Source organism: Catharus ustulatus, chromosome 23, assembly GCF_009819885.2.
Source record: "Catharus ustulatus isolate bCatUst1 chromosome 23, bCatUst1.pri.v2, whole genome shotgun sequence".
In the NCBI taxonomy this organism is placed as follows: domain Eukaryota; kingdom Metazoa; phylum Chordata; class Aves; order Passeriformes; family Turdidae; genus Catharus; species Catharus ustulatus.
The window spans coordinates 6,443,717-6,453,240 of NC_046243.1; the positions used below are offsets into that span (position 1 = coordinate 6,443,717).

The 9,524-nt window shown below is 54.4% G+C and overlaps 1 protein-coding gene across 3 annotated transcripts; it reads right to left on the bottom strand.

Moving 5' to 3' along the window:
* Positions 1–342: 342 nt before the first annotated feature.
* DCAKD (dephospho-CoA kinase domain containing) lies at positions 343–9,423 on the bottom strand. Of its 3 annotated transcripts, XM_033078786.1 has the most exons (6): positions 9,028–9,099; positions 7,691–7,794; positions 5,929–6,046; positions 3,731–3,934; positions 1,828–1,915; positions 343–1,382 (listed from the first exon to the last, which is right to left on the bottom strand). In XM_033078786.1, the coding sequence occupies exons 3-6, from the start codon at positions 6,038–6,040 to the stop codon at positions 1,097–1,099; spliced, it is 690 nt and encodes a 229-aa protein (XP_032934677.1). In that variant the 5' UTR covers positions 6,041–6,046; positions 7,691–7,794; positions 9,028–9,099; the 3' UTR covers positions 343–1,096. The 3 variants fall into 3 exon arrangements, with proteins under 3 accessions (XP_032934677.1, XP_032934675.1, XP_032934676.1); XM_033078784.2 differs by lacking the exons at positions 7,691–7,794; positions 9,028–9,099 and adding an exon at positions 9,218–9,423; XM_033078785.1 differs by lacking the exon at positions 9,028–9,099 and having other exon boundaries at positions 7,687–7,775.
* Between the last annotated feature and the right edge of the window lie 101 nt (positions 9,424–9,524).

The window sequence follows — 9,524 nt, forward strand, 5'->3', positions numbered from 1 at the left end:
AGGTGTGGGGACAAGCAGTGGCAGTGGGGACAGGGGTACCCCAGAGGGAACCCTGTGCTGGCCACAGAGAACCACAGCAGGTCCCAGCATCACATCCCAGCAAGCCAGCCCCACTCTGTGGGGTGCCCAGAGCCAACACTGAGCCACATCCACCCCAAGGAAGGTCATGGCAGGGCTGATGCTCTGAGCAGCTCCTGGAGCAGCTCAGGGATGTTTACTGGGAAAAGCAGGAGCAGCCAGCAGCTCTTCCTGTGTGTGCTGAACTTTACAGAGTGCAGCCGTGCCCCGGCATAGGAACAAGCTGGGAGCAGGCTGGGAAGAGCCACGGGAGCAGCCGCAGGATGCAGAGCAGCTGCTGTTCAGTGTTTTATTAAAACAAAAGTGAAGATCCAGCACCCGCCTCGCCCAGACTCGGCTCTCCCACCGGGAAACTGCCGCCGAAGGAAGCTCATACAGCAGGAAATGAGTTTGAACGAGGCAGAGCCCAGCTTGCTACAAGGTGGATCAGAGCCTCGGATCCAAAGCCAAGGATGACCCACAAGTGATGGCTACAGAAACAGAGGGCAGGGGGGAGGAGCAGCCATCTGAACACCCTATCCATGTGAAGGAGGTGCTGTCCTCCCCTTTGCTGATTTAACAAGTTTTCATTAAATCAACATGAAAGAGGGGAAATCCCAAGTCAAAATTTGGATTAGGAGGGCTGAGCTATGAGGAATCACAGGAGGCAATAATAGGGCCTGAAAAGACACCCAGCCCTAGGGAGGAGATTGTCCTGGAAGACATTAAAGTGAGATTGTACCCGATTAAGGTGAGATTGTACCCGATTAAAGTGCCTCAGCTTACTGAAGACCCACAACAGAGACCCACATGGGGACAAGGGCCTCATCCCACAGACACAGCTGGTGGGTGAGAACCTGAGCAAGGAGAACGTGCCTGAAAAACGCTCTGGCTGTGTTCACCTTGGGAAGCGTGCAAGGAGACGCCTCATACCGCTGTCTGCATTCAGCTGGCAAAGCTCATTAACAGAGGTGGCCTTTCACTGCCCTTTTCAAACAGGGAAATTCAGGCCCCTTCCCTGACTAAGAGAAAAGGTGAATTAAGAGATGAAATGCCGGATGAGGAGGAACACCAGCCCTCCGAGCCCAGCCACAGCCGTGCCCACGGCCAGGCGTGCCCAGAGGAAATGCAGGGAATCCTCGAGGTGGGCGTGCAGGCGCAGCACCTGCCGGCGGGTGCTCTCCCGGTCCCCGCAGTTGTCGATGACATGCGTGGCCCATTTGCGCTTCTCTTCCAGGGGCAGCTGGGCGCTGATCCGAGCTTCGGCCTCGGCCACGCCCAACCCGTTCCTCTTCATCAGCCGCGCCAGCTGCGTCGGGGGGTCACTGCCGGGCGGAGCACAGGCTGAGCTGGGGGTGGGAGGGAACGGGGGATCTGCCTTCCTCGGGCACCAGGGGGAATCACTGGGATAAAATGGGAATGAGAGAGGTGCCCCTGTCGTTTCACACAGCCAGCCTGCACTTGGATCAGCAGAGCCACCACTGCCTGGGTTGTTCTCAGCATTCACACAGCCTTTAACAGTGCCCTAAATCCTGCCCTGATAGAGCATGGGTTGTGGAAGGCCCAAAGGCAGTGAATTTCCCTCTGTGATGGTGCCAGGTTCCAGGGAAAGCTCAGGAAGGCTCTCATGCACTATAAGGGAGGTGTCACTTCTCTCGATGGGCTCTGTACCAGAGCTGAAACTGAACCTTCACCAGAGTGGAGACACACAGTGGTTCCCTCTGAGACACGTGGCATTGTCCCTGTCCTCATGGTTGCCAGAGCACTTACCAATAAACCAGCACTGTGTATTTCATAAACCTGGTCAATCCGCGGGTCTCGAAGAGCAGAGGGATGTCAAGGATCACGTAGTGATAGCCTGTGGAAATGGCAACATTCCCCAAAAAAGGGAACAGTGTTAACCCCCATTCCCAAATCCTTCATGATGCACGCACACCATGGCTGGGAAAAGCAAAGCAAGCAGGAGCTCTACAGCTCCATGATTACAGCCAAGCAGAGCAGAGCCTCCTGGCCCTCCTCCCTCTCACAGGGAGGAAATGGTTCCAGTCCAAGTTTCCAGAGGAAAAAAAAAAAAAAAAAACAACCCTAACCTGGCTGCTCCAGACCAAAGGTGAAACTGCAGAAATATAATGAGGAGCTGAAATGAGGAGCTGAAATGAGAGCAGCAGTGCCTGGCTGGCAAGAGCAGCAGCAGTGTGCTGTGCTGGCCTCTCCCGGGAAGCAGTGCCCACAGCAGGATCTGCTCTCCACTCCTTCTCTTGTCCAAGACTTCACCAGGCTGCAGCCATCTGAGCTAACATTTCCCAGCTCAGCTTTCCTCCCTTTATGAAAAGCTTTGGCTAAATAGTTCCATTTTTTCAAGGGGAGCAACGAAATCCCTGCAGACCTCCTGCAGCTGTGACACTGAAACACGAGGGAGCCTCCAGGCACAGCCCAAGGGCTGAACCCTCACTAAAATTGGCTGAGTTTGGTTTAAAACCTCTGTCACCACAGGAAACAGAGCTTGTCACAGTCAATCGCTGTCCCCCTGGTTCTCCCAGTGCCTCTGCCCTTGGCCAGTGTTTGGGGAGATGGGAGATGCCCTGCTGAGTCTGAGGGAGAAGGTGAGGGGAGGGGAAAGCTCTAAGTCACGACTTCACTCCTCTATGTGTGCCCCAGTCATGGGGACACCTCAGGTCTTGTTGGTGTTCCCTCTTTATAACCCCCCTAAAACCAAGCTGCCTACAGCAAGGAAAGTCTTGACAAAGACATCATCATCCAAGGAGCCACCATTCCACCAGCATCTCCGCCCTGAGAGGTTTCTCACTGCCCTCTGATTTGATCGATCAGAGCTTTCCTTACACAGCGATCCTCAGAGACAACATCCAGCTATCCCAAATCATTAAATCCTGACTAATGAGGACAAAGCAGCCTGCTGAAGCCACACAGTGTTCTCGCCGAGGGCCAGGACAGCATCCGCCTCCAGAGCCCGCAGCCCCAAGTTCAAGACTGCATCTCTGGCTCGTGGCATTCCTGCCTGTTGCTTCCTTTGTGCTTCCTCCTCCTCACCCCGCAGCAGAGCTTGGCCCCGTGGTGCCCTGGCCTGCTCAGCTCTCACAGGGCTCAGCTCTGATAAGCACCACGAATCCAGACTGACTCTATTAAAGCATCCGTCTGTCTACACGGAGACCTCCGGAACAGCTGGTGATCTTATCTGGCATTTCCCCAGCCCAGCCTGACAGCTGCATTTGTTCCATTTATCAGGGGGAACACGGGACTTTGGAAGCCACAGCTGTCAGCCCATTCCTCACCTTATCGACACTCAAAGGGCTCCACAGCTTGCAGTGAAGCTGGAGCAGGCTGGGGGCAGGGAGGGATATTTGGCCGTTTCGGGAATGTGACATTATCCGGTGGGTAATCTCGGCAAAGCTGCTCCAAGGCCCTACAGATACACTTTAAACCGCAAAGGAAAGCGGTGAAGGGCAGCAGTGAAAGGCAGGAGTGAATCAGGAATGAATCCTCCAAACACTGACACCAAAGGCCACTGAAGGCAGAGCACAAAGGCTGTCACTCAACGTCCCTTCCCTTTCTCTGTCATCCCTGTCCCTCTCTCCACATTCAAACCAAAGGCAGAGGGAGCAGGGATGGCTCCTGCCCAAGCAGGAGTCCTGGCAGGCTGGACATGGCCTCTTACCGAGTACAAAGTACTTCAGGACCTGCTTCAGCATCTCCTTCAGGATCTCAGGGTGGGTGATGGAGTTCAGCAGCCGCCGTTTCTCTGGCTGGGAGAAGACAATGTTTCCAAGAGCCTCACGATTTATCTCGCCGTTCTCCAGGAGGATCTCGGTGCCAAAGTGCTGCAGGATCTGCTGATGGGCCTTGGAGTGGGGCTGCACCACTGAGAACATCAAACAGCCAGGGGTGAGAGCCAGTTTTACAGCACAGTCAGTGTTTGCATCAGCAATCACCCTCAGATGGGGTTTGCTCATTAACTAACAGAGCTGATGCTCCCATGGCAGCACATCTGCCTGCAGCACATCTGTCCTGGCACCACATCTGCACAGCCCAGCAGCTCCTGCCAGAACAGCCCAAGGTCCCTCTGAGGGCTGACACCTGGGAGATCAAAGTCCTGCAGACATTAATTCAGCACCACGACCCTCCTGGCACGTGCTGCTGCTCATGGTGACAAGTCAGCAGGGCAGGCAGGAGGACACGGTGATGGCCACACGCCAAGGCTGGAGCAGGAGCTGGGCTGAGCCCATTCCCAACAGGGATTGAGCAGGGAGATCCTAAAGGGACCAGGACCAGCTGAAAACTTCAGCACTATGTGGATACTCACTGCTGCAACTTGGCTCTGGGTGCTGCTGAGGTGTTTTTTTTACTGTCTTTCACATCAGTGTCACTAAATTCTTCAGGAAAATGATCACAAAAACCTTCTAAAAGCTCAATCCCCAATCAGCCCTTGCAGGGGCTCTGTCGTTACAGGAGTGTATAACTTTAAAGCCACCAAAAAAAATCACCAACAAAAGGGATGAAGCAATAAAACCATAATTAAGCTCCAGCTGAGGGTAACCACAGCGAAGGACAGACCGCAGATAATCATCTCTCCCAAATCCAGGAACATTGCCACAGGTTGCAACCTCAGGCCAACCTCATAAAAGTCTTTAAGACCAATTCTTTTCTCCCATGGAATATCACATGGAGGCAGTTTCAGGACGGGTGAAATCCATATAGTAAACAAACACATATAAGAAAGGAATTGGTGCAAAATAAAGTGATTGGCAGAAAACTTTCAGAGAGTATCTGTAGTGTTTTCCTACCGTCTCTGAGGGCTTTTAGCACCTCCAGCAAATTTCCTGCACTTCCAGGGGAATTACAGTGCAATAAAATGTTAAAGCATCACAGCTTTGAGTGGCTACACAGTAAGTTCTTCACCAAACAGAAAAGCTCAGGCACTTCCAAATGACAGCACTGCACCATGGCTCAGCAGCAGACCCCAAACCAGCTGCATGTAGGATCTACAGCCCTCAGAATCCCAGACTGATTTAGGGGAAAGCTCATCCAGTGCCACCCCCTGCCATGGGCAGGGACACCTTCCACTATCCCAGGTTGCTCCAAGCACTGTCCAGCCTGGCCTTGGACACTTCCAGGAATGGGGCAGCCACAGCTGCTCTGGGCAGCCTCTGCTCTCCTTGTTCTCCTGGTGGGGTGAAGGGATTAACATCTCACAGATAATCAGCAAAAACAAGGTCTGCTCTGGTTTTACTGAGTCAACAGATCTGAGATTCTGGGTCTTTTCTTCAGCCCAAGCAGCACATTTTGAGAGCAGCAAGAGGCAGGTGTGCAGTGCAGGAGCACGTACCAAACTCTTGCCCCTGACCTGGGATCTCTGGAACCTCTTTTTTTTTTTTTTTTTAGCACATTAATTTTGTAATTTTGTGGTCTGATCTCTCAGAACCACCAGAAAAACAACATCCAGCAGAGAGGAACATTCTCTTTCACCAATGTATCTGAGTGACAGGATGGGTGTCCTGGGGCTCAGGGGAGGTATCACACTCTAGCCAGGGGATCCCACTTTACAGGGAACCACATTTATTTTTGCCCAGAGTTGGCTTTCAAAGCTGGGAAGCATCACACCTCAGGGGATGGAAACTCAGAGCACAATCTCCCCACGGTGTTTATTAGGTCATGATTCTTTTTTTCTTTATTAAAAACATATCCTAGTTCCAACCCCCCCCCCCGGGCAGATGCTCCGCAGCCCCGCGGACCGGGAGGCAGGAGGGAAACCCTTCTGCGATGTACCCAGAGCACCCTCTGCCGTCAGCGCTTCCCGGCAGCGATCCCGGTTGTCAGGGGAACCTCGGCGAGCAGGAGCAGCTCTGGAAAACTCACCCTGCCTGGCAATAACATCGGCATCGATCACGGCACAGCCCAGCTCCCGCAGCACCGCCACCACTGTGCTCTTCCCCGATGCGATCCCACCCGAGAGTCCCACCAGGAACATCGTGCTCTGCAAGGGAAAGAGAAGAGCTGCAAAACGTGCCAGAACAAGGCCATTTTGTTCATACTGAGCACATCAAATATTTAGTCCTGAGCAGGCAACTTCATTCAAAGCTCATTTTCCTACTTTCTCAGGGTGTCACTGAGATATCAGCAGGATTTTGGCACCCTCTGACCTGGGTATCCCTGTTCCACATGCAGGAGGACAGTGTTGGATTAAACAAGGTTTCTCTGGACCCCCCTAACTCTGGATGTGCCACTTGAGCCAGCCCTAAGTTCCTGCAGCTGGTTTATCTGCAGCTCCAGCAACTTATTCCCCTTTAGCATCTCCACTCATCAAACCACAGTCCCATCTACAGCACCCTGAGTCATGGAATCATGGAATTGTTTGGGTTGGAAGAGATCTTAAAGCCCATCCACCTTCCACTACCCCAGGGTGCTCCAAGCCCTGTCCAACCTGGCCTGGAACACTTCCAGGAATGGGACAGCCACAGCTTCTCTGGGCAGCCTGAGCCAGAGCCTCAGCACTCTCACAGGGAGGAATTCCTTCCCAATATTCCATCTAGCAGTGGGAAGCCACTTATCCTTTTCCTGTCACACATATCCAAAGTCCCTCTTGGAGCCCCTTTAGGCACTGGAAGGGGCTCTGAGCTCTCCCTGGATCTTTCTCTCCTCCAGATGAACACCCCCAGCTCTCCCAGCCAGGCTCCAGAGCAGAGGGGCTCCAACCCTTTACAGATCTCCTTGGCCTCCTCTGGACTTGCTCAGAGAAATCAGGAAATTTCTGGCAGGTTTGTCAAGGGTGACCCAGGAGCAGTTTTTTCTTCAGAAAAAGGGCAGAATTCAGATAATATCTCATCCAGGACTGGAGCACCCAAGGCCTGAGAAGAGAACCCTGCTCAATCCCTGCAGCCAGGTACCAGAGGTCAGCCACCTCTGACACAATTGGGACACAGAGCCCATAAGGCACTCAGTGAATCCTATTCCCACACCACTGGCAGTCCTAAGGACTGGGAAATCACAGTTCTGAGCAGCAAACTGGTGTATGTGAGCTGCCAAACAGCCCTAAGCACAGATCCGTGCTTGCCCTTGGCCTACAGGCCAGGAGGGGGTTGGTAACTCTGTTCCCACAGCTCCAGCACAGACATCTCCCTGCTCAACCCAGACCTGCAATCCTCTAAATCCTGCTTGTGTGCTCTCAAAACCAAAATATTCAGGCACATAGAAGCAGCTCTGGAGAGCTGAGGGGACTACTGTGAGTATCTGCATCCCAAAACCACTGAGCAGGCTGGGTACAGACTGCAGTGTCCCTCCTGCAGCCCAAGTGTGTGCAGCCAAGTCGTGCAAATCCCCAAGGACAGAAGCTCTGACTTTGCTGTCACCTCATCCAGGGCAATACCATGGGTGAGGGTCTGTACCTCCCACAGCCCAGCCTGTGGCTGTTGCATCTAAAAGGAATTGATTCCATCACCTTTGGCCAGGAGCCACAGGCTCCTGGTTGTCACCCTTTGCTCAGATCCTGCTCCCTCCTGGTAGCCCAGCCCCAACAATCTCAGTCACCATCACTCTGCTTAACCTGACTCTGGTCTCACCCCTCCCTCCAGACACCACCAGTCCCCCAAAAATTTTGCACAAAAAGGAATCAGGCACCTACTGCCCACACTGTCCCCCACAAGTGGCACCCAAGGACAGCAGGTGGGCACACAGGGCTGCCAGAGGGCTGAGGATGGGTGAAAACACAGCACTGCGACCCTTTGGCTAGAAAACAACAAAAAGAGACACTTTAGTCATAATTCAGTCCTACAAACAGGACCCAAACCCACAGTGTGGGGGGAGGAAGGGGGTGGGCAAGTCCTGTGGTAGCTGGAGGCAGCTGAGCAGAGGGAAGCAGCAGAGCTGGAGCAGAAGCAGCAGAGCTGGAGCAGAAGCAGCAGAGCTGGAGCAGAAGCAGCAGCCCCTGCTGGCAGCTCAGGCAGCAGCTCCACCGAGCACGGACCCAGCCTGCAGCAGCACCACGTGCTCCTTCCCTTTCCCAGACACCAGGACAACAGATGGGGATAGCTCCAGAAGCAACAAGGAGGGATCCAACAGGAATCAGAGAGGGCCAAAATAATAATAGCAAACAGCAATGACTGGGGAGGCTGATGCACATCCCAAGCAGGACCTGGAGCCCATGGGGAGCCTGTCTGGTGTTACAGGGAGCTTGGAGTGACTGAGGGGCTGTTTGTTTATCCCAGCAGGTTAAAATCCTGCCCTCCTACCAGGACTTTATGCTGCTGCTGCAGCCTGTGAAGGGCAACACTGCACCAGGAGGATCCGGATCACGGCAGTGGAGGCTCCATGTGCCTGTTTTGTAAAAATACACTAAAAACTGCCCTGCCCTGGTAAACACAGGGCTTTAACTGCTGTAACCCCAGCGTTCTGGCCTGCAGCCTCAGCTGGGACTTGCTCCCAAAACCCTGCTATTTCTGTCCCTTTGTCGCATGCCTCCACCACAGGAATTACTGCAGGGGGAAAGCAGCCCTTGGAAGGGTTATCTTGGAAACCAGGGCCAGCCAGGGAGCTGAACACTTGTGCTGTCCAAGGGCCTGCACAGATCTCAGGCATCAATATTTAACAAGCTGGAGTGTGAACTGCACACAAGGGGAGAGGCCAGCCCGCTCCTGCAGATGTTACCAGCAGGAGCCAGAACCAGTTTTCCCCCAAATACACCATTTTTGGGGGATATATTTGGCCTGCTCCAACCAAACCAGACATGGGGAAAAACACAAGCCACAGAGGCTGGTCAGGCTGGAAAACTCGGTGAGAAACGGGGAGATGCACAGAGGGCACTGAAGAAATGTTTTTCAAAGAATTAAGTGCCCAAAAAATCCCCGCGTCCCAACTCGTGCGGGTTTTGAGCACAGCACAAGCTGCCAGTCTCAATGCATCCATCCGGCAAGCACAGGGACTGGAGATGAAGCTGGACCGTGTTCTCCAGCACCATCCTACCCCCGGCCCTCCTCTGGAGCCCATCCTCGTCTCTGGCCGGGGCTGAGGAAGCTGGTGCTTGGCTCGAGGAGGCTGCAGTTAGAGAGAAAAGCCATCAAATACAATTGGCGGGGAAAGAGCCACCGCCACAAGCACCTTGACCCAGCCCGCGGGTGCCGGGGGCTCCAAGGCCCCCGCCCTCACCACTCACCCTCTGCCCGGCTTCACACCCGCCGCAGTGTCCCGCACGCCTATTGGCTGTGGGACGATGGGGGGCGTCTCTCCGAGCCAATCGGCGCCGCCCTCATTAGACTCGACCCACCCCTCACGCAGGAAGCGGGCGGAGACGCGAGCACCGCGGCCTCAGCGGGGAATGGGCGAGCGGGGGGACGGGCCGCGGCTCTCCGTCCGGCGGGGCATCCACGCGGCTGCCCGGTGTGAGGGAGCCCTCCCGCCACCGGCGCCCCGCCCCTCGGCGTCCCCACAGACTGACGGGAATTGTAGTCCCGGCCCCGGCG

What these genes read in the sequence shown, in the direction of transcription:
- DCAKD (XM_033078784.2), bottom strand. Translation starts at nt 6,040, where the DNA reads ATGTTCCTGGTGGGACTCTCGGGTGGGATCGCATCGGGGAAGAGCACA. An exon ending in CGATGTTATTGCCAGGCAGG is followed by an intron (nt 3,935 to 5,928) that starts GTGAGTTTTCCA and finishes TGATGTTCTCAG; the next exon opens with TGGTGCAGCCCCACTCCAAG. An exon ending in CCTGAAGTACTTTGTACTCG is followed by an intron (nt 1,916 to 3,730) that starts GTAAGAGGCCAT and finishes CCATTTCCACAG; the next exon opens with GCTATCACTACGTGATCCTT.